Source organism: Sturnus vulgaris, chromosome 2, assembly GCF_052056855.1.
Source record: "Sturnus vulgaris isolate bStuVul1 chromosome 2, bStuVul1.hap1, whole genome shotgun sequence".
Lineage (NCBI taxonomy): Eukaryota > Metazoa > Chordata > Aves > Passeriformes > Sturnidae > Sturnus > Sturnus vulgaris.
In genome coordinates this window covers 99,300,847-99,328,651 of record NC_142244.1, presented here as the reverse complement: position 1 = coordinate 99,328,651, position 27,805 = coordinate 99,300,847, and the positions used below count along the sequence as shown (strand labels likewise).

General features: G+C 38.7%; 1 protein-coding gene across 3 annotated transcripts in view; it reads right to left on the bottom strand.

Moving 5' to 3' along the window:
* TBL1X (transducin beta like 1 X-linked) overlaps positions 1–27,805 on the bottom strand; it is a 187,247-nt gene that overhangs the window by 5,658 nt on the left and 153,784 nt on the right. For all 3 annotated transcript variants that reach the window (XM_014882426.2, XM_088160184.1, XM_088160185.1), the window contains 9 exons: positions 26,807–26,952; positions 23,743–23,992; positions 17,737–17,869; positions 10,786–10,927; positions 7,931–7,994; positions 7,733–7,830; positions 6,168–6,228; positions 1,641–1,762; positions 127–201 (listed from right to left, as the gene is read on the bottom strand). In XM_014882426.2, the coding sequence (XP_014737912.1) occupies positions 127–201; positions 1,641–1,762; positions 6,168–6,228; positions 7,733–7,830; positions 7,931–7,994; positions 10,786–10,927; positions 17,737–17,869; positions 23,743–23,992; positions 26,807–26,952 (1,091 nt within the window). The remainder of the gene's footprint in view (positions 1–126; positions 202–1,640; positions 1,763–6,167; positions 6,229–7,732; positions 7,831–7,930; positions 7,995–10,785; positions 10,928–17,736; positions 17,870–23,742; positions 23,993–26,806; positions 26,953–27,805) is intronic.

Below are 27,805 nucleotides of genomic sequence, written 5' to 3'. Positions count from 1 at the left end.
AAAATGGAAACCACTGTTCATGCAGAGTTTGAAGAGATACAGTACCAGTAGTTCTGGAGAAGACTGAAAAAGAGACATAATTTTTTGTCCTTACTTTTTGAATGACAGGAATGGAAATGGTTTTACCTTTAATGTCATGTCATCAGAGCAAGATGCTAGTAGCATGCCAGATGGGTCCCATTTGATTGCATTCACCTCGTTCTGAAATCAAGAGTGATTTTATTAAGCAAATATTCCAGTTACTGCATTGTACTGGGCACTCAGCAGAGGGCACTCAAGGTTTATGCATGGAACAAGTTCACCCACGTTACAGTGCTGGTGCTTTTAGGGGTGAACAAAAGCAGTGCTGCCTCCCCAACACCCGACTTAAGAGGCATTTCAGAGTGGAACCATCCTGTGCTTGTGAACAATACACACAAACAATCATTCAACGTGTGTTCTGGCACAGAGTTGCTCCTATCCTTTTGTCATATCCTAGGATTTAAATAAACGCAGACAGATTGATGATACAGCATTAGCTTCTTTTTAGAACTAGGGCATTTCTTTCATTAATGTTTTCAACAGAAAATACTGATACTGGTGGGGTGTAAAGTTTTGTGGACTTGATCATTCTTCATATTGTAGCTCTACAACAATGCTGGTCTCTCTAAAGAGAGATTTATGTGTAAATGAATTCCATGATGGAATATTAAACAGTTTAGGATGCTTTCTCTATCAGTCTTTCTAGCACTTTGTAATTAGCTAAGCCTAGTGTATCCCCTTGCTAATGAGTAAGTTTACTATGCTCTTCCACAGGTATAGGTAAAGAGAAAAACAGCATTTTATAAAAAGGGAAAGACTTTTCTCAAAAAAAAAATTGGTTCAGGGTCTCAGTGAAAACAATCCTGGAAAATATTTAAATTTAACTTTATACATTTTACACGTTTCAGTAATAATAAAAAGCAAGTATAGACTTATTTGAAGTGAAAACTTGGATCATGTACAAAACAGTACATTTCATATAATCATAAAAAACACCAGTCTATTGTTAGGAATGTACAACCTGTCATGAAATATCAATTTAACCACAGACTAAGACAAAGGTCTACAAATGCATAGTTTTTCCTAAAAAGGGAGATAGCAAGTTCTGGAAGCTAACATTTAAATTATGGGTCAGTAAATGATCGCAGTTTTTCTCACAAATGAAACCTAGAAAAAGTAACCTTTGACAGTCATTAAATACCGCCAAGATAAGAGTGGGGAATTACATCTTTAATATATCTTATTAGATTAAACTGATTCTAAAACTGAACAATGGCTAGAGGTAAACTGTTCTCTCCTTATTCATACCTCTCATTTAGTAAAGGAAATTAAGCCAGCAGAAAACAGAATCTGATTCATGAATGTGCCTTTAGCCTGTAGCTCATGCTACACAGAAACACTCTCACTGTTTAAGGTGGAGGTGTTGCCTCCTATGGTGATTTAGAACATTTTACCCCTTCTCACAGGCAGTGAAGCACTCACTCCCAAGGAATATACTTTTAGGGAAACAATGGGGTGTAACTCCTTTGCTGCTAGAACATACCCTGCAAACACATCTGCCATCATTGTAACATGTTGCTGTGACTTTATCACCAACATTTTGGATTTCTTAAACTTACTGTGTGCCCTTGAAAGGTTTTAACAGGACGATCACAGCCAAGTCTGCATACATGGATGCACATGTCAGTACTGCAGGAGGCAAAAGTAGTGTTGTTCTGCCAGTCTACATCCAGAGCAGGAGCTGTGAATACAAACAACAGAAGGAATATCAGGGATCATGACAAAGAAACAGTTATCCTAAATAATTTTCCTCCCATCACCTATCTGGACAAAACAGACTACAGGCTAGTTCTTGGTCTGTCACCTGCTACCAGTTATAGGGCTGATAGGGCCTGTCTGAAGGACACAAATTATTTTTTCTATTCCAGTGGATAATCTGGATACTTTGCATGGCATCTACTTATGAGAATCTTTTGGGTTAACTGACATAAGAGGGGGCAAAACACTACCTCCACCCTCTTTGCTCCCAGCTATGCATATCATGGGTTATGTCTAGCATTCACCCCTCTGTAACCCAGTTCAGTGAACAAACTGAAAGAAAACTAACCCAGAAAAAACATGGATAATTTCATCTGGGTTAGACAGGCATCTTCCTGTGAATGCAAGACACAACACATGGGAAGGTGGAGGAGTAGGTGGCTGTGTCCCTTTTTGCTAGAGCTTTATGGAACCTTTGGCACAAACCTGCATTCTGTGCAGGCACATGGATTAATAATACCAAAATTCAGTTTAATTTGCTTAGGTATTGGTTTTAGGCAGGTGCATTGATCACCCTCTTCTGAAATGAGAGGAAGAGTTTCTGTAGAGGGCTTGGCACTAACTAGCACTGAACTAACAAAACTGTGCACAGAGAACATGTGAGCAGGTAGGTAGTGCCTGTGTGCAGCACACACACACACACACACACACACACACACTTGCAAAAAGGATAGGAAAAAATCCCCAAACAACTCTTCCAGCATGTCACTGCAGACTGCAAGCAGGAGCAGGAGAGAGCTCCTGACAAACAGCTTGCTTGTGTTTCTGTGACTGCTGCTTGGGCTTCTTCCCTCAGGATAGAGTTTAGCTGCCCTCCAGAGGATGACATAAGACTTGCTAAAATATAGAAATCTTCATTCTCAGCACACTCTTGTGAGAAGCAAGTGTACTAGAATGAGACCAGCTTATAGGAAACGAAGTTGAATCTCTTCCTGACAAAGATACAATGCAAATTTATCATTAAAATGCAACCAAGAAATTCCTTACTCAAATGTGTTCAGAAAGATACTTCAGTAACAGAGAGGTTAAAAGATATCTGTTCTGACAAGCCTGTTACATTTAAGTATGTTTTTCCTATTATAATTTTTATGAACTGCAAAACAAAATACATCCATATCACCTTCTGAATCATCAGGTAGCTCTCTAAATGAGAATGAAGGGCTGACATTGTTTCATAGACAAGGTTTTTTTCAGTATTAATGAAAAAACTCAGTAATTCTGTATGACAGGTAAGGAATTACTACCTTGCAGAAATAGAAAGGAAATTCGTGTGAGGAAGGCAGGCTACTTTTGAATTTTCCAATGAACATGAATGAGGATCAGGAAGCAATAAGAGGTCTTTAACTACTTGTTTGTCTTTCTTTTTATTCTGCAAGCTTTGTTTTACTATTTCAAAGCAAACAAAAAAATATCATCATTAACAGCAATATGCCTTCAGGGCTATCTAGTATGATATGTATGAGTCAAAAACTAATTTTCAGAAAGCTACTGGCACCTAAAGCTATGGATTTACACTGCAGCATAATCTGAATCATAAAATGCTGATAATTAATACTGGTTTATTTATTGGTGTACTCAATCATATGTTTACTGGATAAGTAACTACATAAAAAGGTTTGAAAAAATCAACCAGACATGGTTCTTGGTGCAAATAATCAAGTTGCCAAGTATTTCCAAAACCACAGGATACCAGCCAATTGCATTAAAACAATTAGAATATCATAATATATAATAATAAAAGCAGTAACAAATCCTTTAAAAATGCAGCTAAAATAAAAACCAAAAATAAAAGTGCTACAATAATTATCAGTTAATTTAGGCTTTTTCAGAACAAATTTAAATGTGACTCAGAGCACTCAGATCACAGAATGGTTGGGTTGGAAGGGACCCTAAAGAACACCTAGTTCCAGGCCCCCTGCCATGGGCAGGGACACCTTTTTCTAGGCCAGATTGCTCAGGGCTCCATCCAACCTGGGCTTCTCTGGGCAGCCTGGTCCAGTGTCTCACCACCCTCACAGTACAGAATTTCCTCCTGATATCTAATCTAAACCTTTTTCTCTTTTTCAGTTTGAATCCATTCACCCCTTGTCCTATCACTACACAACTAGATGGTTAAAACTGGGCCATACAAACACCTCTTTTGATGTCAATTTAACAACTTGTTCCTGCAAGCATAGACCTCCGTCTGTACCTATCAGTGGATGTCAAAATTTGATTATTTAGCTCCTTTTTAAAGAAATAAGTTTTGTGAATTTGTATTTTGATCAAACGTCCTATGATGAATCATAGTTTTGCAAAAAATAATGAAACCCTAGAAGCTACTTATTTGCATAGCTACTATTTTGATCAAAAACTCTTAAAAATTAAATGGGAACACCGGTGACATGGAGTCCAACAACACCCAGACAAACGACTTTTCCTTATGTATTTTAAGATGACAGTTTTGTCTGTGTGGTTTACAAACTAAACCAGCTGTGAAGAAGTGAAGAGTAAAAAAATCCTTATGTTATTCCCAGGCCAACTACCTCCAGACTTCAAAGCAGTATGTGTTAAAGGAAGTGTACCCTGCCTAAACTAGACTTTTAATTATTAAAATATCACCTTTAATCCGAGTGTAGACAAGGTTTTCAGATTCCAGATATGGGAAAGAATTTGCTGTTAGTTTGTCCTGGTGATGCAGAGAGGACAAGGTGAGGTCTTTGTGGCTTTAGACTTGTGAGAACAAAGTGAGTAGAGAGTCTGGCTGATTTGAAGGTTTTGTAGGATATATGCTTTGTCCTATCAAAAATTTCCTTAACAGCATTTCCTTAATAACTGCTTTACTTCCCTATGAAAATATATATGAAATAGTGAAATAGAAAATTTAAAATATTAGCTTATCTACATCTACACTTCAGTTGTCTCATGTTCCAAAGACAAACAGCATGTGCAGTAAGAATTAAAAAAAAAAATTTTTTTAATGCACATGGACATATTGCATTGGTAGATACAACTGAGCTTTCAACTTGCTAAAAAGGGAATGGGGTGATTTGTCCTTGATGCTCATCACTGATAAGACAGCTTACATGTCAGTGAACATGATTCTGAAGGGGCAACCAAGTTCTGAATTCACAACTATTTAGATTACTAGCTAGGGATCAGAGGATTAAAAGTCTCATTAACTAAATCACTCTATGGGCACAGTTTGCTGTTACGGAACAGTTATGGTAGATAAATGCCACAGTGAGAAAATCTGTCAGCAGACATCAACTCCTCTAAACTGACAGCAGACGTCAACTCTTCTAAACTGACAGATGCATTAATAAATGAGGAGATGAGTGACAAAAATGCAGAGCATGGCTTTGCTCTGTCCATGGACATACTTTTTGTCTACTGTTGAATAACCACTTAGATTGCTACTGCATATTATTCACATCAGTGTAAATGTGAGAATAAGAACAGTTTGAGTTGAAAATCATGTGCAAAACAATGCTTTAAAATTAGTATCAAGATATGTTTGTCAACACCATTAGGAACCTTGTGAAAGCTTGATGTATTTAAAAATGGATTAGTGAGAGTGAACTAGGAAGATGAACACCTGTAGCAGCAAAATCCGGGATGTTCTCATGGCTTTAAACTCAGTTTTACTACACCTCTTAAAATTCTTCACTATGACAATGCAGCCACTTTGGAACATGAATTCAGCCATCATCTTCTAAGTGTGATCTCAGGCGATTTTCAGATTATGACAATGACTGTCTGTTATTCAAGATTATTTAATATCTGTGACAACTCCTGTCTTCTTGAAACAGATCTCCAAGTAACCACCCAAGTAGTGTTTTGGTGCAGCAAAGTTTTGAAACTCAAGGCTGACAATTGATTTCCAATAATCAGAGAAAGCAAATATTGAAGAACTTGAAAAAATTAAAATTAAAAGCTAAGAAATTCTGAGGACCTTCGTGAGTGCAGTGGTGAATTCAAGGTGCATGAGAGATCTGCCTGCTTCTGCCTCAAATCAGCTTCATTGAAACAGGAGCAGAGAAAATAGAAAAGATCCCAGACACCTCCACTGAAAGTTCTCTTCAAAAATCACCACCAGGTACTATTCAAGCACATAGGTAACAACAGGACTGCTCAGTTAGGTAGACATGGCTGGTGTATGAACCCTCTCCTAAAATCAGTTTGACTTTCAAAGATGATTCTCACAGAACTGAGAATAAACCCACAAACTGTGGGTTTAAAGCACAAAAAACTTGATTGAAACTTTTCTCTGGCAGATATGGATAAAGTACAGTGACAGAATTAAAAACTGCATTTCATTTTCCTAATAAAAATTATGCAAAAAGTACCTGAATGGAAAGGAAATTGCTGTTTAGCTTCTCCCGTGTGAGCATCCCAAATTATTGTCGTCTGCATCCAAAAAAAACGGTGGAAAAAAAGATTAGTGACTGTTCAGCTCAGAGAAAAAAAAAAACAACGAGCACCCTCACTAAGTAGTAATGCTAAATGATGAACTGATAAAACCATTGACTACAGAGAACCTTGTGTGTAAACAGTGGGAAAACCAGGAATCACTTCCAGGTATTTCAGAATAATAATCTAAGTGCAGATAAAGAAGTATCATGCCTACAGAAGAAGCAATGTTACTATGAAGAATGGGCATACTCTCTTGGAATACTGCTAGAAGACAACAATATACAGTTTTAATAAGCATATTGAAAAAAATGTTTCAGTTATGATCCTTAAAGAACACTTTCTCTCTTTTCAAAAGATGCAAGTTGAATTTTCCTCCGAAACAATGTTGAACCCCATTTGTAACAATTAAACCAACATGTGAATTGTTTTTCTATCAGCAGAGTACACAACACTTCTTGCCACTGTGGTGGGACACACTCAAGTGTAACTGGCTTACTGCAGGTTTAATCCATACTCACAGCACACGTGAGCATGTCCCCTGCAGAGCACAACACCACCTTCTGAGTGAATTCTCAATTTATTGGGAGTATATACTTCCAGAAAATAAATTAAGGATGCATCATCTTGCATGGATCACCTAAAGAAATGCTGCTTTTATTGAGAATGTAAATCTGCCTGAGTAATGGAATTACCATTGGGAGACCAGTGCAGCTGAATATAAGCCAGTATTAGCAATAATAAGACTAAGCTTCCATTTTCTCCTCTCCATGAGGAGATGAAAGTATAGGGATTCACTGAGCTTACAAAAGTACAAACCTCAGCTAGACTGCCTCTGCCAGCTGCTGGAGAGAAGCACTGTCAGTGCATCTCACTGGAACCTTGGAAGTGCCATTTTTCTCTCTGAATTTTATAAAGGAAGCCAAGGATGACACATGCATCTAATTTTTAGATACTGAAAGTTAGGCAAGATGAATGCTGTGTACTTTCCAGTTTCAGTTTTAATGGATCATCAGTCATCTGTTCATTTTAATCTCTAATATGCACCCAGCTGTAACTATTATGTTTTGCTTGATTTTCAGTTCAGAACCATATTTTTTTTGCATATTTCCAGAGGAAGTAATATATATTTAATTCAAATAAAAGTGTTTCAACAATCAGATGAGCTAAAAAGTGTGTTATCTTTAAGATAACTTTCTTCCTGTAAATAGTTAGCTGACAAAACAACGAATATAACTACTGAAAGCTCTGTTCCTTCCTTAACAGAGACACACTTAAGATGTAATTTTAAACAAATTTTAAAAAAGGTTAAGTGTTTTCCATGAAAATAGTATACATTTATGCAGCCTCGAAAATGTAATCAACATACACTAAAATATATTACAGAAATGTAAACTCTCCAGGATGCTTGGAGAAGAAGAAAATATTCTTAAGGATTTAGCAGCACAAGCTCACTCATCAGCATACTTATATGGTAGAATAATGTATTTTTAAAACTCACTTTATCAACACCAGCACTTAAAATATAATTCCCCTTTTTGTTCCATTTCAGGGCAAATATTGGACCTTTATGTTGACCTAAGGTGCTTGCAAGGTTACCTGGAATAAAGAACAGGTTATTATTACAATTTCTTTACAAACTGGTCAAATTACAGTTCACTGTTGTTTGATGCTTAAGAACAATAAATGTTTGACTTACCATCTTCTGTCCATATTCTTGCAAAACCATCGTATGAGCCTGTAGCTAATAGTGTTCCATCACTCTGTTGGAATATATATAAATGGCAAAAGTGGATATGAGATAAAATCTCTTTCAACCAACCTTTTTCTTTCTTTTTTAAGGTTTGATAATTGTGATTTATGGGAATTCTGAGTCCACTCATTGAGACAGATTATGCTATGATTTGAACTAAAGGTTATTACTTCAGACAGCACAGAGAAAATAAAATGCTCTAACATACAGTGAAATACTGGACTATACCAATATGAGTCATTTAATCAAAAAGATGAGAAAAAGAAAACACGATATAAGACATTTTTCCAGTTAACAGATACTACTTCTTAGACATAAAGGACCTATAAAACATCAACAGATGACTGAAACTCAGACTAAATCCCAGTTCAGTGAAACTCAGGCACCTCTACTTGAAGGAAGGCCCTAAGCCACAGGGTGAACACCTCAAATGTTATCTACTATGAAGGAACTGCTTCCTACTTGTCTGAACACAGACTCCCACACGTGCTCACGGGCACAGTACCATGATGGGCAGCCTGAGAAAAGTTGGATACATGCATCCAATTAGGAGGAAAAAAGCCCATGAATCTAATCAGCAAGTGACATGTATTCTGGAAGGAACCCTTTACAGAAGGATATGTCCTGTGCAGCCAGTGATGCTGGTGTGAGTGTGCCAGAATGAAAATTATTAAAACAGAACTTGACTCTGCCATCTGGTGTGATGGACACTGTTGAAGTAGGATATTTAGTCTTTCAACATTTCAGAAACTGGATTAAAAGTGAGATTCATCCCATTTATCTCCAGGCACGCAGAAGTTAGGAGTTAGTTTAACATTGCCATCTAATCTCCCTCCATAACTAACAGCATCATGTAACTACAACTCTGAAGTGTAATTCATTAACTCATTTGCTTTAGATTATGCCCAACCCAACATGAAGGCATGTGTCTCTGTTTCTGCTGACTTAAGGTGAGTCTAGAGGACTAGCTTAGATGGTTAAACCTACAGGAGATGAATCCTACCTATAGTATCAAAGGGCATGATCTGAATATGACCTCTAAAAATAACCTTCCTTATAACCTTTATGTGATATAAGTCACATAAACCAGAGTAGAAGTAAATCAGTACCAACAGTGTGAATATTTCACAGGGAAATATGATTAATATTGCAGTTCTAAATAAACAATAAAGGCAGATGGCATTTCTAGCTTGATGAATAGAAAATTAGAAAAAGGCACAAAATAATCCTTTAAAACATATGCCCACTCCAGCCCCCCAAAAACATTGACTCAGAGCAGTTGTAGATTTAACTCAAATATATAATAATGTAGGGGGGAAAATACCAATACCTAAGCGAAGTTCACTGTGATGTACATTTCTCTGGACCAGTAAAGAGAAGAAACGTAATAAAGGGCAAAAAGAGGAAAAGAAAAGCTCAGGAACTTAGATGTACAGTTTATCCAAATTTGTTGGTGGCAATTCACATTCTTTGGGAAACTCAAATAAGTTGGAAGCACTTGAAGTATTTAAATTAGGAACATTTCCCTACCTTAAGTACTAGCACAATGCAAGTGAAGTACCCATGAAGCCTGGAAGGTAAGGAACTACTACAGGAAATACTATAGGGTGTCCTGTGTTTTGGACAAACTTTCTCCTAACTGTTCTCCACTCATTGCATGCTTTCCTCTTTCAATTTCTCTTTTCTTACTTCTTGATTCATTTTTTTCACAACTATTTTTCCTTGTTCTAATATCCACAGGAAACAAGTAAAGAACATAAGTTTGAGTTTTATTTGTTTCCTTGACCTACCTCTACTTTCTGTACTATTCACCAACTTCTTCCATTGTGCAAATATAAAATACACAGGGGAAAGATGACTTGTGCAGTGGCCTTATCTTTTACTTTGTGAAGCACCTAGCTCACCTGAAGGACAATGCTGCATAAAGATTAATCTAAACTTGGTCTCTGGCCAGCAACTGAGACTGTACATGTACTTAATTAATCTATTTTCCTATGAAAACAAGACTAATGTGATCACTCTGTCTGTACTAATATCAGCAAAACAGACAGAATGAAAATTATCTCAAAGTCATTAAGGCTCCTGCAGGGTCTTGTAAGTTCTTTCGGTAAAAATGAGACATTAAGCAGCTTTAGAGCTGCTCAAAGACACTGCCCAGACACTGGGGATTCTCAACAATACCTGTCCCCTCTGCTCACTTCAGTATTCTCTGTGCAGGAGCACATTATCTAACATAGGAGGTTTTGCAGGATAAAAGTAAAAAAGGGATCAGGTAAAACAGTTTCATCCAGAAGGTGGATAGGTAAGGATAGAATAACTACACATGCTCCTATCAAGACAAAGAAAAAAAATGCAAACGTATTTTGCTGTGCACAGCATAATTCAAATGAGAGGATCTGGAGAGTCCAAACTCAGAAAAAGCTTCACTGGTGCTTTTATCTCCTTACAAGCCAAAATAAAGTAACTCTGAGATGCAAATACATTATTAATGAGGTTTCAGTATTACACAGATTGCTTGTTTAATCTTTGTTCTTAAAGCTAACTAAGTTTATTTTTACCCACGCTCCTAAAATAGAGATATAAATATATCATTGTTAAGCTTGAAGATGGCAACAATCCTGGAAAATTACAGCCTGTAGGAGAAAGTTCAGTCTATTACGAGTACTTGAACAAGAGGTCAGTAGGTTAGGACAGAGCTTCTGGTCACCTCAGATATGAAAGATATGGAGCAGCAACTGTAATTGACTTGGAATTAAATTTAGACAGTTAAAAACCATACACAGTCTTAGAAGCTAGCTTACATTCCAGTCCAATGAAGTCACATCCTTATTGCTGGGGACATCATGTCCTCCTTCTCTTATGCAGTGCCTCAAAACTAGTTGAGTGGAACCGCTGTTGCTGTTTTCATTGAGATTCCATATCCTGGCCGTCGAGTCTCCGGATCTATAAAGCAATTATGCAAATTAGTTGAAATCTCCTCATGCTGGTCCAACAAACAGTGTAAAAGCCTGTATTTCTGTTTTCATTGAGACAACATTACAGCCTTGCAGGAGACTGGAGGAAGAAGAGCCCCTGGCCCGTATGATAATGGGAACGTCTGACTACATGGGGCTGCTGGGAATATTCTGGCTCTGTGAAAAAAGCAGGTCTGAGACTTTGGTGCTGAAATTAGCAGAAGCTCACCTAGAGGAGGGCCCTATTCTATTGAAATGTTCCAAATTTTGCAAGTACAGGTTGTTTTGATCCTCCTGAAAATTTTGTTGCTTCTCCTGTGCACTGCCCAGAGTAGATCCAACCACCTTTCCCTAAACCCATTGAACAGATCAGGGCATTACAAACCTTTAAGAAGTAATTTTTTCTTTCCAACTCCTTCTGTACTCTGCGTCCCTTGCTAAAAATGCTAACACATATTTAAATTATACCTGTCATAATAATTTGGTTTATTCAGAGAAGTTTTACCTAAAACATATACACTTGCTGTCTACATTTTGCACTGCATACCTAAAGCTGACATTACCATAACTGAGCCAGTCTGGGGCAACTTACAGCAACTATCTGCAGCTTGGCTGCTTACATCATGCTGTCTGAAAAAGTGGCAAAATAAGTACTGACATAATAGAATCAGACAGAGGCAGCATCAAGATTCTGATCTATTTTATAGACCAATTATTTTCTACAGAGGTGCTTTTAATTCAAGCTGAAACCCTTATTTTGCTTAGAAAAGGTTTTGAGGAGGAAGAGTTTATCATTATCTACTTGTAAATAATATATTTGTTTTAAATCTTTATTCTACTGAAAAACATCTCTAAGGTTCAGTGACCAATTTGCCATGAAGTAGAAGATATTATACTTTAAAAGTTTACTGGAGTTTTTTTCTCACTCCCCCTCCTCCATTTTTAAAAACAACAACAAAAACCAAGTACCCTGGTTTGCTTATTTTGTCCAGAAAGCAATATTCATTTACCTGCAGTAAGTAGAAACTTGGAGCAGAGTTAGCATCTCTCTTACACTTGCAAGAGTTCACACAGTCTAGATGAAATTTCATTGTTGATATATCTGATGTGTTAGCTTTTCCTTTTCTTTTTTTAAGAAATGACAAAAAACTTTATTTCCTATACACTATCAAGGAGAAAAAGTCTTTCTTCAAAGCCTAAAGACCTGAGATCCACTTTTGCTTTGATAAGCCATGTTTCACTGAAAAAGAGAATACTGAATTTTCTTTTGGTCTACTTGTAAAGCATTTTAATTATTGATACTAAGAATACCAGGCAAATTTTCAACACTTGACACATCTTCAAACGCAAATATTGATCAATCAATTATCAAACTTTGTGGATCTCTGTGTATTATTTTACCAATAATTTAGCTTCATTTTACACAAAAAGTCCAACTGCAAAAGCAAACACCTCTCTGCCTGTATCAGTAGCTCTGAGCTCTTCAGGGTTATTGCACGCCTGAGCAATTTGCCCCATCTCCTGTGAACTTTTCGTGCTAAGCTGAGCTGTGATGGCTGGCCAGGGTTTTAAACCCAGCTACTCCTGTACAGCCACTCTTTAATTTTGGAGACATATTTTTCACATTAGTGATGGAGAAATAATTCAGATCAGGGTAATTTTTGCCACTACACAGACGCGATTGTAAATATACACTCTTATTTCTTCAGAGGTCTGGAAAACTGACAATTTTGCATATGTTGGCTAGAAATCTAACAAAGTTAATCATGAGGCTCAGAAGTTAAGGAACATTTTTAACTGTGATAATTAACAATGATGGGAGCATAAGTCTTTAAAGGACTGTTTCATTGGCTAACATCCTAAGTAGGAAATGCCTTCAGAGTTGGCTTCTCTCCTATATAAGACTCCAGGACTGTCCTGCTTTCATTGTAATAATTCAGTTTGTTATTGGACCCTGTGAATAAAGTACCCAGTCACTTGGCTCTCATACACAATATCCTATTTGCTAGTTCTAAAAGGGTTATGTTTTGTTTTTCAACAGTTTTATTTAGTTGGTTTTCTGGCAAGGCCTGGGCAATCTTATTTTCCAGTATTTTAATTTTGTTTTTCTCTTTTCTTCTTCCTAAGGCTACATAAGCTATTATGTGTCCCTGCAGAGAGGCTTTATAAGCCTACCAGTGTGTAGCAAGGGTATTTGTGTCTCTTCCCTTTTGTTGCTGGGGGAAAAAAAACCAAAAGAGTCCAGAGAATGCTCTGGAAAGTATTCTGATTTCTGTTGAATGATTCAGTGAACCCTGCCTTATTAGAGGAGCACAGTTCAAGCACAATTCAGAAAGATATTTAATCTCCTTAGCCCACAGAAGCATTTCTATCTACATGATAAAGCAGCTCATTCCAACATGCAGGTCATGAACACTTGAGTAATAGGTATACTCCTCTGCACTGTGGTAGAGTACTGCCAAATTTTAGGAAGGCTAGTTCTGAAAGGATTTTATTTTCATGCTCTCCTGCCCCAGTACGTTCATGAATCAAGGTGGACAAATGTTTGTGGAATTTAATTTGTGACACATAAAATCACCATTTTGTAACTGGGAGCACAGAGATTGAAAGTGCTGCAACTGGGTAAAGAATTTTGCAAGATTGTTGTTGGACTTCGGTATTTCTAATCTTCAGCTAAAAACTCTTAAGATCACAGTTATTTTGAGATGCAATATTGCTAATGTGTATTTACTACTTCTGTCTCTAACAGATTCGAGTTTTTATTATTTTAAGAGATATTATTAAAAGCATTATGGGAAGGAAATTCCTCTTTTTTTTTGACGCCTAACATTTCCTTAATAAAGCAGGTCTCTTAAACTAAGTGCTTACACTTCTAGGCAGTCAGTAGAAGGAAGTCCCTCACAGGTGTCCTGATTAAGATCCCTGCCCCACTGATTCTACAACAATATTCCCTGCTACAGTTTATTCAAGTTTACCTCCCTTAATAGCTGACCACTTTGCATTAATGGATTTGATCCACTGAGGTAATCAGTCCAAACAGTCTTCTGCTAACGAATAAGCACTTAGAGTTAGCAGAATTAATGTCAGGCACAGACATAGAGGGGTGGAGTCTGAAATCAACACCCTCAACCTGGTAAGTCAAAAGGATTATTCTAAAAGGTAATTTATAGTGGATCCTAAACCACTCATATGAGGAGTACAGTAAACTGAAATACTGTATAAAACCCAGAAACAATGACAACAGATGGTCTAGAAACATCTTTTCTTGCTTCCAAGAGACAGCCAGAACTGAAAGATCTCGGACAGCAGCTTTTACACATAATTACTTTGCTGACTAGGGAGAGCAAAAGGTGCACAGAGTGGTTTGTAAGAGACAAGTCACAGCCTCTCTGTGTGAGAGAGGCTGGCACAGATTAGCTGATAAGCAAAGAAACCTACTGTTGGTTTTGGGACTGAGGCCAGGTCCCTCTGTTTCATGGCTATGTGAATTACTTGAAGGCATGGTTGATGTCACAGAACAGAACATACTCTTGGAAGCAGCCATGGAACACAATGACAGAAACATCCTAAGTTCAACTGGAAAAGGTTTTGGAGTTCAAGACTCCAGCAGCCTTGACATTCACAGTCCATCCACTTCCACACTGGGAAATTCAAGCAAGTTCAGAACACTCTGTGTCACCGGACCATGATGACCTGTGCAAGCACACTGACAGGTTATTCCCTGGCCAGATTTTGGATTGTTTTAATTAGCACTCTTGCTTGAGGCTCTGATGTTCTCTCTGAATAACTCCTGGGCATGGCTCGGTGGTTACAATGTCCAGAGATGATTCCCAATGTGCAGTTTGTCTGGCAGCCAGGGCAGTTTGCTAGCACAGACACCAACCGTTCTGTGCCAGCTGGCTTCAGTGCCTAGGAATATTCCCAGGCACAGTTAGTTTATTAATGTGGATGCAGCTGTAATGGATTTCTGCACTACACAGGGAACATAACTATCTGCAACAATTTAAATGTGTCATGAAATTAAAACTTAGAAAAATACTAGTGGAAGGTATCAGTCTTTGTGTTTATGGCTAGGAATGGCCAAATCTTGAGATTTAACCAAGCACCTCTCTTTTTGGTATTTTTTCACCTGTCCAAAACACTCTATGCAATTATTTGCTTTGGAATGTTGACTTCCTTCATAAAAGTGTAGTTAATCATCTTACATGGTTGTATGCACACACTTCACTCTATTATTATAATGCTTCTGTTCATAACATCTAAGCATTCTTCTCATAGGCATCTGGTGACAGTCATGTCTTTGATAGCCTTTACTGGTATTTCTAGTCTCCCCCATCCTCAGCTTTAAGGGTTATGTGTGTGGTGGAGGGGGAAGAGCAGCTGCAGAATATATTTTTCTAGCTATGTGATCAGAGAAATTCCTGTCTCTCCATTATATTTTGAAATAGCTGTTTTCAAAGCCTGGAGAGTATATATGACCGTGCTAGTCTTCACACACTAGAAAAACAGCAACTGAGTAGACATGACATTAAATATAAAAATCCCTTTCTCTCAGTGGGATAGTCACTAAATCTGGAAAGCAATGCTCTAGTGTTGGGTAACTCATTCTACATTTCTTTTAAACAGCTTCCTTCAGATTAGGTTCTGAACCTGTATTATTCTTTTAGTTGAGGATTATATCAGGTTGCTGTCTAAACTGCTGCTGCTAGTTGTTAGAAAAATCTATTGCCTGTATAACAAGGCTTGAGGAAAATACTTTGTCATTAATTGAGATTCAATCAGTCACTTTATAAACAAAACAAATATGTCATTATTTTCTCTATTTAATAGCTAGGTTTTGAAATGAATTTTTTAAGATGGGTACAATCAAGCAGATGGGAAACCCGAAAAAAGGTATTGACTGGGCAGCACAATATGGCTGTTACAGAAGTGAACAACTTGACGCTCACGCTTCAGACTAACTGCAGTCTTCTTTTTTGAATCATTACTCTGTAAAGGGCAAACAGAACTGCAGCATACTGTGGATCTCAGGAAATTTCTCTCCCCTGTTCAGCTGGTGCTGTAACACGGAGTTTACCTGTAGATAAAAGCTTGCACTGTTGTTATACCAGACAAAGGCTTCTTTGTGAAGTGGCATAATCACTCACTCGGCTCTCTTCCTTCAGTTTCACTTTCTTCTGTGCATTTTTTGCAATTTCAGCCACTACGCTTCACCAGGCACTGGCTGCTGCATTACCCCAATTCCAGCTGCCTCCCTACCTCGTTTCTTACAAGTAGGCTAAAATCTGACCAAGATGCACATGGATCTAAATTATTTGCATTTTCATTGCACTGCTATTAGTCCGACTAAAGCACATGATTGTACTTTGTAACCACATGTGTACTTAAGTGCCTCCATGGTCACTAGCAAAGCTCATTACAAACGACCTATTGCACTGAAGGGTAAAGCTTAATTGAATTGGCTAGTGAGAGGGTATTTCTCTGGCTCAGATATCTGACTAATAGTTCTGATTATCATCCTCCAGGTTCACCTGAAGCTACAGGTTTACCTGTAAGATATCACAATCCCGGGATCCATCTACCAATGCTTAGCAAGGTTAATCACACACTGCAACACATACTGTGGTTTATGAACTGCTCCACCATTTAAACTAAGCACACTAGGATTGTATACCATGGATCCTAGGGAAGCAGTCCACTGTGGCAAGCACTGACTTGCTTAAATTTTATAAATGAAGATACTTAGTACTACAGATGCTAAAAGTATACTGTAAGACCTAGACATTCCAGAAACAAAGCATACCCAGCAGGTTTCCAAATTCCCAGTTTGTTGACTGAAATATTTTTTTGAAATTTCTGTCTTCACTCTGTTGGAGATCTCTGCTGTTCATCCAACATGGAATTTATTTTATTTTTCTTTCCTATTTAAATTGTAAATCCTTGTTTTCATGTACTAAGTGAACAAAGGTAAGAAGAACTATTCATATAATCTTGCAAAAAAGCTAGAAATAAAATAAGGAGTCTCCTCTTCATTGTAAGGAAAGTATTCCAAAACTGCTAATTAACTCTGAGTGATTTATCTCCTGAAACTTTGATCAGCTTTACTCTATGTTCCCAGTTAGACTTCTTAAATGTAGTCTTCACGTTAAGGTTTAACTTTAAGCATGAACACAGATTCCACCAGTGCCTGCATACAGCTCTTGCAATATGTTTACAACTGTGATTTTGTCTGGATCAAAAGTGCTTGTGTAAGTCACTCTCCTGATCATCCCACTTAGGATGCTGTGGTGGTCATTGCAGAGCAGTCCTGCAGAGGATAAACTGGACTCCCTTCCAATGACACTAAATCACAACATTCCCTCAAACCCCTACTTACTGCTCAGCTCACTGAACAAACTTAGGTCCTGTCTGAAACACCTCCATCTCCATACTTCTGAAAAAACCCAGGGGATGCCAATGACTTCCTGAGACCCCAGTGTGGATCAATAACAAAGAGCAGTAGATTACACGAACTTCAAATATTCTGAGAATTATCCAGATTTATAAAAATAAATATTTCTAAAAATTTGTGTGTATTTAGGACCATAAAATCTACATCTTAAATGTACAAATTCTTTATATTTGGCATCACCTTATAAATACTTAGCTGTTACACAGGTATGGTACTGATGAAAAAAAACACTGCTCAGGCTGATGAAACTGCCAGAGAATACTCATTCACATCCCAAATACACTTGCAACTTCTTGCATCTCTAAATATTCTCTAATTGCAGGAGCTGGTTTCAGTCACTGTCTTACCCAGATGCTAGCAGGTCACTGACAGGGTTCCAGGCACAGATGAACACTTCTGATTCATGGCCCCGAAGGACTGTTGCTTTGTTAGGAGGAATTTCAACATCCCCGTCAATTTCCATTGGCTTTGAATGATTATCTGTAAGGAGATGTATCAGAATAAATAATTTACAAGATGCAGTTAGGTCTGTCTTAAAAGCATGCTAGCTATCCAAGGCCTAAAGCTTACAGCAGCATATACACCACAATTAATACTCTGTGCTGTGTCACTGACAATATTACTCCACTTGCTCCTCTCTGGCCATTCAAATTTATGACATTTCCTCAAAATGTAGCGCTTTCCAAAACATTTTGTATAGATACATAGCTTTTTATCCCCCAAATAATCAGCATTTAGTTCAGTGTAGTTTTTCTTTGGAAGCTGACCTCATTAAAAATGACTTACAGATTTATTAAAATATTTTTTAAAATAACATAAAGCATTTATATTTTCTTACACAGTCTCCTGTAAGTAATATCTGTGCTACTCACAGACAAAAAAAAATATTGAGTGGGGGCTTCATTCCTGGAGCACATCAGGGAAATGGTGGGTGATCACCTTCTTAAGGATATCATAATACGTACAAAGGTACCAAATGAGTCATAGGTACATTTAACCTGCACGCTGTAACTCTGCTGTTTCTTAGACTGCAGTCTAAGTAACTTCATTTTTATAAAGTTCTTTTATTGCCTTAAGCAAAAAAAAAAAGAAAAAAGAATTTAAAATTATGGATTTCTCTTAATAAAAACAATTCATTCCAACTTGCATCATGAACTGTGTTTTTACTCCAGACTTCCTCTGCTTCTGTATAAATTTTCCTCATTAAGCTCTAGCTATACTTCCTGGCAGCATTACCAGATCATTATCCTCTGCAAACAAGACACCATCCAAGGACAGGTGACACACTGAAACAGCAGACAGCAGATGCTACACACACAAGTGTGACCAATTCTGCAGAAAGCACATCCAAGCACGGGTAGCTGGCAGCCTCCTGTTACCTAACCAATGCCTTGGCCAGCTGATCTGCTCTGATCAAAATGCAAGTTCTCTTTCTGGGTGAAGTCTTTCAGTTAGTCATTCTTTAACCACATAAGGAGATCCATAGGTTTGCAAGTAGAATAATTATGCTCCCTTATGCATGTTTATGGCATTTAAAATCAGCCATCTGTCCTGATACTCCAGCTCGGCTAAGCTATTGCCATCAACTGGTGAAACAGACTGTGACATTGCACAAGTGCCATTGGGAGGAAGATCTCCAGATTTCTACCCTTACCTGGGCTTTCACATACCTGGTCTGGCTCTGCCTAACTTATGCTGACTCACACAAAGAGCACGTCTCGCTTGCTTAGCACCCTAAAATTATGTCTGTGCCACATCTACGCCACAGATGGAAAGGAATCTACATGAGTTACACAGAATCAAGTATTAAAATCAGGAAACAACTATCAGTAGTTTCACAGCTTATTTCTAATTAAAAATATCTATATTTTTGACTACACGTATTACCTATGGACTTGCTGCACAAACATTGGAAATGTCTACTTGTAAAATCTATACCTATGCTAAGTCCTTATGTTAAGTATTGTCCTTGGTAATTCCCTATGTGCATGACTACTAAACTAAATGCTGTTGAGATATACCAATTCTCAAGATTTAGCCTGACACCAGCAGCTGGGATCTTTGATATTCTGAGCACTCAGGCACTGAAGAGTGAAGCACTATTAAAACCCAACAGAAGATACAAGCCTCACTCCCCTCAAGATACAAGAACTCACAATCCTCTATTACTCAGCACAGCACAGGTTCATCATGCTTAAAGCATACTTTCATGAGAAAAACAGCAGCATGACAATGGCTATGCATTCATCTGTGTCCTGTTCACAGTGTGAGCTGGAAGCTGGGGGTAAATCAAGAATCTATTTCAAGCACTTTAATTTGAGAAATTTAAATGAGATGCTCTGCTTACGACATAGGATCCTACTGTTACCTGCCTGGCTCTAAAGGCAGGGCTGCTTTTCACTCTCGATTAAAACCAAGTGACAGCTGGGAAGCAGCATCACTCCAAGAGGTGCTATCAGAGCAATGCCATCTGATACTCAGGAATATTTTTCATTTGTATGTGGCCAGATGGAAAAACCTAGACACACACTTTGAATGTTATTAACTGCTGTGAAAAAGCCCCCGCAAATAGTCATGCTGTGAAAAAGAAACCTTGATTAGCTGATACCTGCATTAGTACATGCAAGACCAACTGGCCTCTGGGAGCAATGAAATACCTGCAGAATTATTTTGTGTTGTATATTCCAGTAATGATTTTTACAGTACAGCTTTGATGGTTTAGGAGAAAAGAGAGGGAAGGATGAGAAGCCTTTAATAAATAATTTGCAGATGTTCACATTTTATGTGTTTTCTTCCTATCTGCATCAGTAGTCAGGAACATTCATATTTAGAGTGTTACTGTTCAGCACAAAACTTAAAACGCCCCATTGAACAAACAGGACAGTTCATGCCTCTGCAATACAGCCTCAGGCTCTTCTCAGATTCAGATAGACACTTGCAATATATGACTGATATGATTATGATAACAACAAAAAACTGCAGAAACCCCTGAGCACAAACTGGCACCCTCTTAGGAGTGACAAGTTCCTTACGCAGCACGAGCTCTTGGGAGCCCTGGTCTCACCTGAAAATTCAGCTTTCCTATGGATGCAGTTACAATGTGTGCATGGGGAATGAGAATAAATAGATAAGTGAGATCAGTAACCATCAACAACAGGCTTCTTTTGTTTTAAAGTACCTTCCAAGCAGAAAGCCTTCAGTTAAGATCTTATTTGCACAAATTGCCCCGGGGGGCTCTCTGAAAGAAAAGGCATTTCTATCTACTAAGTGCAGCAGAGCCTCAGGTGAAAAATATGTCTGCAGGTCACATAGCAAAGGACTCTGTCCAAATTTTAACACAAAACATTTTCTAAATGCCAGGAGATCTTTGGTTATACTCTACATTGTATTATAATTCTTTTCTTCAAATGTATTAAAAAACCCAAATGACTGGAAATTAGAAGTCAGAGTACCCCAAAGTATTAAGATTGAGGGGTTTTTCTAGTGTAAAAATAAAAATTCTAACACACTGGTAAGTAGTATTAACTACTTCCTCCAAAGAAAAAAAATAGAAACTTTTAAGATCTTACAAGTGTCTTTTCTCAGGACTTTTTTTTTTCATTAAATCTTTAAGAGGCCTTTCACTGAAGTTACTCTTTAAGGCTGTAGTTTTAATAAAGGAACAGGGCTTAGTCCTCTTTCCAGAGCTTTATTTTTCTCCTAAACCTAAGCCAATCCTTGCAAATATAATGAAACAAATGACACTAAAAATATTTGAGTTGGAAAACAATCCAAAGTTTGGCTCCATTTCTGCATGCTGATTTTTATTTTTTCCTGTAACATTTATAGAGACTTAAAACTGAGAACATTACTTGGGAGGCAAGAAGACAAGGCAGTGACTTTTTTAATTTAGTATTTGAATCTGCACCTCAAACTATTGCTATTGTTTTCTATCTCTTCTCTTTCTTAAATCAATAATATTATATTGGTAATGTGCATAAAAAACACATCATATTATATTAAATATTTTAAAACCTTTTTGGAAAGACTTCAGAGTGTCAGGGAGAACTCCATGCCAGAATAAATGCAAACTAGGTAATTTCTCAAAGACATCTCTTCCTCCCACTCCACTCATCCAACCTTTTTTGAAAAGCTGGTATTTGGGTGACTTCCAGGTTATGACTAAGGACTAGCACATTATTTAAACCTGTGCCAATAGATACCAATAGGTCTATGGAATACAACAACAGTAAAGATTAAGGTTTGGGAAGTTTCTCAGCTCTCATATCAGCAGTCTTTTCTCCTCAGTAGGTCTTCCATGATCATTTCTTTCTCCCAGGAAAAGTCCTTCTCAACATTCCAAGAAAAGGTCTGCAATTTTTTGTTAAATCCTGCTATTAAAAACAGCTGTGAGAATTATTATTTTTTTTTATTAGGAAATGTCAGATTTGAGACATCAAGGCTTACAGTGTGGCTATAAACATGAACTGATCTTTAAGGCTTTCCTTTTGTTAATACAATAGTACATACATTTCTTTGGATCAGGAGGAAATACATCTGAGTGCTTCTCTTTTAGTGATGAACTGATGATCAGTTTTCTGCCGTAAGAATTTGGTTATTTCTGGCCCTAAGACAGTGAGACATTCCCCTAAAATTTTCACGTCAGCTGAAGATGTGTCAACAAATAAAATGTTAGCATTTGATACACTTAACAGTACTTTAACTTCTGTTTGCACCCCTTTACATATGAAATTAGTTAAGTTTCAAAGCAGAGGGTTAGTTGAAAGTAAAACATATGTAAACCATAGTCTAAGAACAGACTAATATTTTTTAAATGTTCAGATCTTTTTTATGTTTCCTTTCTCAAATAAAAATATTATTTAAATAACTGCAGTTTTACTGGGGGAAACTAACCCATCTAACTGGAACTCTCTGAAGGAAAACCTGGTTTGAAAGTGTTTTTCTCACTGACCCACTGAGGAATCTATTCAGACCAAAGAGAAGGTGGAGACTGATAAAGGTAACTACACTGCAGAACTAATAAAATCGTATGTGACTACAGTCCTGACCTTGTCTAAGCCAAAGAGCTGTTAGGACTTCCAACAAAACCTGCCATGCATGTTCCTCTAGAATTTTCTTGGAAGACAACTGGGCAGTAAGGGCTGGTTTCAGAAGTCAGCCAGTACATAGAAACTAGAACCAGTAATCCCATCTGCCCCACAGGGATAGCACAGTCATCAGGATATAGTTACACAGGCAGGCAGGTCCCACTCCATGTTGGATATGTCTGACTTTGGATGATTAATCTATAAGCACAGTCTCCATTAGTCACCCAGGAACAAAGGTGAATTCAGCACTCTTGAGAACCAACTGTTCCCAAGGACTAAGGAAATCTCAGGAAGGTAGGACTTTCAATTGGATACTTGCAGGGGACTGTATGAATAAGCACATGCTATTAAATAAAAGGCAGAGGAACAGTTTTCCTCAGGCTGGATGCATCCAAGCTGTTTGCTGGGAATGGTCCTTGGCACATGTGCTTGGCAAAGCTGCTCAGGAATGGATAGTTGGTATAGTCCAAGCTGGGCTAATGACCATGACAGTAAGGCTATGGATGCTCCTGTGCTTGGCCACACTGCACAGGAACAGAAACTGGAACATGCCAAACTAGGCTAAGGACCATGCCAAGGCCATGGATGATCACAGGGCAGATACTGCACAGGGCTGTGCACTGGGCACACAGCTACAGACAGGGCTCGCAGGTCTGTCGGACCTTGGGATTACTCCACAGTGCCCCCTGCAGCCACGGGGGAACCATCGCCAGTAAAGAACCGTAACTCCTTTTTCCATATCTTTGCCTGAAAGCCCCGTAATTCAAAGTTACAATAATTCGGAGGGAAGGGGGTCATATTCTCCGTTCCAAGGGAGGTTCCTGCATCCCTTGGCAGACACCTGTCTTTCAAACCAAGATAAGGTCCCAGCCTCTCAATCCATCTCTCTTCTAGCCTGGCTAAAATGACAAGCTTTGGCTACAGCCCAGTTTTTATCCAGTATCTAAAAGCATCTAGAAGGCTGATAATAAAGTCTGGGTCGCCTGCTCCAAGGAGAGAGCATACAGCTCCACTTTTTGATCCTGTCTTCAACCTGTGATTCTGAACAGATCTGAAGTTTTCAGATTGTCAAAGAAAGGTAAGCCACAGCACTGTGATGTAAAACATAATTTTTACTCAGCAGCCTTTTTAGAAATGCCCCACCCTCCTGGAATTATTGCCCTTAGTTCTACCACCTAGAAGAAACCACACCTTGCACCCCACCTTGCAACTGAGTATTGAAACACAAACTGCCCAGCAATGGCAGGCAGCTGAATGTTGGCTTACTTATTGCATGTGCCCCATTCTCCTCTCCATTCACAGTGGCTTCTCCGTTCTTTGGTGTGTTCTGCTGGGAAACAGCAGTCGTCGTGGCTCCCGCTGTGGCCGCCGTGGCTGCCGCCGCTGCCGCGGCGCTGGCTTGCTGCTGCGCTAGCTTCTCTCTGAACGCTTGCTGTCGGGTCTGAACCACATCAGGCATCACCGCGTCTATCAGAGACAGGGACTCTATTGGCCTGCCATCAAATACTGTACCATCCTGCAGGGAAAATGAGCAGAAGGGAAACCCCAAGTTTAGGATCTTCAGCACTCAGGACGGCAAAGAATCATAGCATGAGGCTGTGTGAAGATACTACACTTGGACTTAACCAATAGTGCCACAGGACTATTGACTGCCTCACTCAGATCTGTGATGGTGGTGGCATTGATGGTCCACTCAGAAACCTGCTCAGTGAAAAAGTACTTTGTTGGAATTTTATAGAAAGTTCTACCATATAAATGCTTTATAGATGCAAAAGTTAAGCTGTGTTAAGAAATATGACAGAAAGTTTCACTTTGTTTTCTGATTGAAAAAAGAGAGTCATGGCTAAAGCCATGACAAAGGCAAACAGACTTTGGTTAAACTGTTTGTTTTCCTACACTTGCAGGAGCTTAGGAATGGAATGGAAGCAGATGATGTATAATGAAGCTCAGCCAAAACATGACGTATGCACAAGTTCAGTGGTTTCTTACGCAGTGTTCTTCAGCCCAGCACCACCAGTTGTAGCTGATCATACAGCCTTACCATTATTTTTTTTATTTCATTATATTATTCATAATAGTTATGACTTTCATTTAGATTTCTGTAAATTTGGCTTCAGCTTCAACAACCAATTGAATAAACTTTTAAGGACTGTTGAAGACTTAATACAGACTTTATTGACTTAGCTTTTCTTCACTTTCACTATCCTATTATCTCAAATATAGGGGAAAGATTTTAGTAATCTTTGTAAAGTGCCATTTTGCCAATCTTCTGCAAACTCCGTTCAATTCTATGAAATAATAATGATCCAGTGGTGAAAGATTTGTTCTTGAGAAAGAGCAAGAATAGGACACGGATAGATAATGTAGCTGGTAAACAATATAATCTTCCATGGGTGAGAACAATTAATAAAGAAAAATAGTTGCTTGCCTGACTAGTATGTTTCTGTTGAACTAGTTGTTGAATTACCCCTTACAATTACAAGATTAAGATAATACATATTTGTTTCCTCATAGGGAAGAAAAAGGAGGAGACAGGCATTAGAAAAGAAACCATAATCTTTCTTTCTTCTCAACATTTTTTACGTGTCTGCCAAAATTTATTTGAATCTTGACTCAAATTCTTGCTATACAATACACAAAATGCTTGCCAACAGATCATGACATCTTACATTTTAATCTGTAAATGTGCTCACTGGACTATTTACATGACTACCCTTTAATAGATCACAAACAGTAATTTTATACACGCTGGTTTATAGACTCACTGATTACTTGACACTCTTAAGTAATACCCATAGAAAAGTAAGACACAGAGAAGCATCTATGGTAGCCCATACTGGCATTCAGATGTAGCAAGAATGGCCTTTGCTTTGCTGTGACATACTTAACAGTAAGTATTTGAACAGAATCATAGAATGGCTTGGGTTGGAAAGGATGTTAAAGGTCATACAGCTCCCATGTCCCTGTCGTGGACAAGGACATCTTCCACTAGACCAGGGTGCTCAGGGCCCTGTTCAACCTAACTCAAACCATGATGAGAGCAACATAAATCTTAATGGTGACAATAGGCATATTTTCAGATTATTCTCTCATTTTGGGAAAGTCTTGCAAGCCCCAACAACCTGACCTGCTATAGGTGCTTCAGAGTTGGAACTTTCTAACTGTGTAGCTCGAATTTCAGGCATGGGGCAAAATGTTAAGTAGCAGCAAATTGAGACAGCTTCCTAAGACTGGTTTGTTATTACAACTGCATCAAAGTGCAGCTTGCTGTGAATGTCAAATGTCATTGCCCCAATTACAAGACAACACATATACAAATCTTATACATGGTATTGAGTCATAAAAAGAAAAAATACACAGAATGTTTGAATAAAAACGAAAGAATTTCCAAACTGCACACTGCAAACAACACAGCCTTTTCTCTATTTTATATTCCTTTGTTCTCACCCATGCTGTTCACATACTACATTCAGGTATAGAGGAAAAAGAGTAGCTTCTTTGTATTAATATTTATTACGGATGTTTGTCAGTCAGAAATATCTATCCTAAAAATCTCGTAATGCAGCACTTGCTTATCTGTCATGCTTCATTCCCTCTCAAAACACCATGTCTTTAAGGTTGGCAGGGCAAAACCACTGGCTTTTCCCACATCCCTTCTTTGTTTCCACTGGCAGTTCAAGGAGAACAGGGACAGTTTGTGGCTGTTCATATAATCTCTACAGAAAACTTGCACCTCAGCCATATTCAGAATTTACACATGCACCCGTTTCACCACATACATGATGCCTCATCTCATATGATCTAGGCCCAAGTCACCGAAATCACTCTCCTGTGACCTCCGGATTTTTCATCAGGCTTCTCATGGCTTGTGAATAGCACTGCTTGCTAGGAGGTGTCAGGGAATGAAGTTTTAACCTATGCTGCAGGTTTTTCCTGCCAAATTCTGCCACGACCTTGAAAATGCAAGACTGTAAGCACAGGTGCCTTTTCTTGCTTGCTGCAAGAGCCTGTACACCCTGGATTTGTTGGCTAGGGTGGCAGAAACACCACAAATATCCATGTAAGCAGTGCAGAGAATGCCTCCCTGCCACAGCTAAAGAAACTGAAACACATCTCCATCAGAGCTTTCTGGCTCTCTGCTGGGATGGGGCAAAGCACGAGAAATAAAATTAAACCAGATGAGGAGAAGCTGGGGAGTGGCTCGTGTTGGGGCTGCTGGGGTGTGTTGGGGTGCGCTGCTCGGCACGTCCCAGCGTGCGGTGGTGGCAGCGGTGGTGGCAGCGGTGGTGGCAGCAGTGGTGGCAGCAGTGGTGGCAGCAGTGGTACTCACTTCGTTGATGCTGATCTCAGCCTCCACATACTGGAGCCCCTTCTGGAGGATGGAGATGAGTGCGGCAGGTGGCACTAGTGTTCCGTTGATGTTGGACTGGCTGATGTGGCTCTCGATACCGAAGGTAAAGGCCGAGTGGGAGAAACCTGAGAGCAGGAAAAGGAAGCCATGATATGAAATCTAAATGCACCAGTCAGATACACCTTCACGGTCTAAAAATAATTCTGTCCTGAGATCTAAGAGACGCTGCCATGTAAGCAGAAGGATGTGGGCTGGCTGCTCAGAGCTGGGGGGATCAACCTAAGCCACCCTGACCACCCATCCCCCCGCACATACAGGGAAAGCCATATAGAAATGGAAATGCACGCAGAGAATAACTGCACTAACTGAAACAAAACCCCCCAAAACATGTAAACACCAACAATCACCACAAGGGCATGTCCAGCTAAAAAAAGTGCCTCAAATCTCCATTTTCCTTGCTGAATTTCAGTGTTGGGTGTTTGCTGAAGCTGCACACTTAAATCCCTATCAGCATACAAGTTGTATAAAATAAAGGCATAAATACAGCTGACACAGGGGAGCCATTCCCTTTTACCAGGGAAGAGATTTCAAATCCCCTGGTCATTTACTGTTTAGTATAATATGATGGGCAGAGCTCTGCTGTTAACATGTGAAACTACAAAAAGGCCACCCCTGTAAACCTATTTTCTGTATGTAAACAATAGCAAAAGTAATTAACTGGGATCTGCTACACAGCAGACGATAAGCCAGTGAGATGGCCTGTACTTCAGCCAGAAGTCTTCCTCTTCCCTGTTTCATTTTTTGTCATTGTCTGAGTAAGTAAGTGGCAATGAAGGTGACAGCACTGAAAATTGAAGAATTTTAGCACACAAATTTTAAAGAGTGCTGCCTTAAATTCTGGTTGAAGCTGCTCAGAACTGTTGCTGGGTATGGAGGCGAGTGCTGCAGAGAGACTTTACAGAGGGGCAGCTGCGGGAA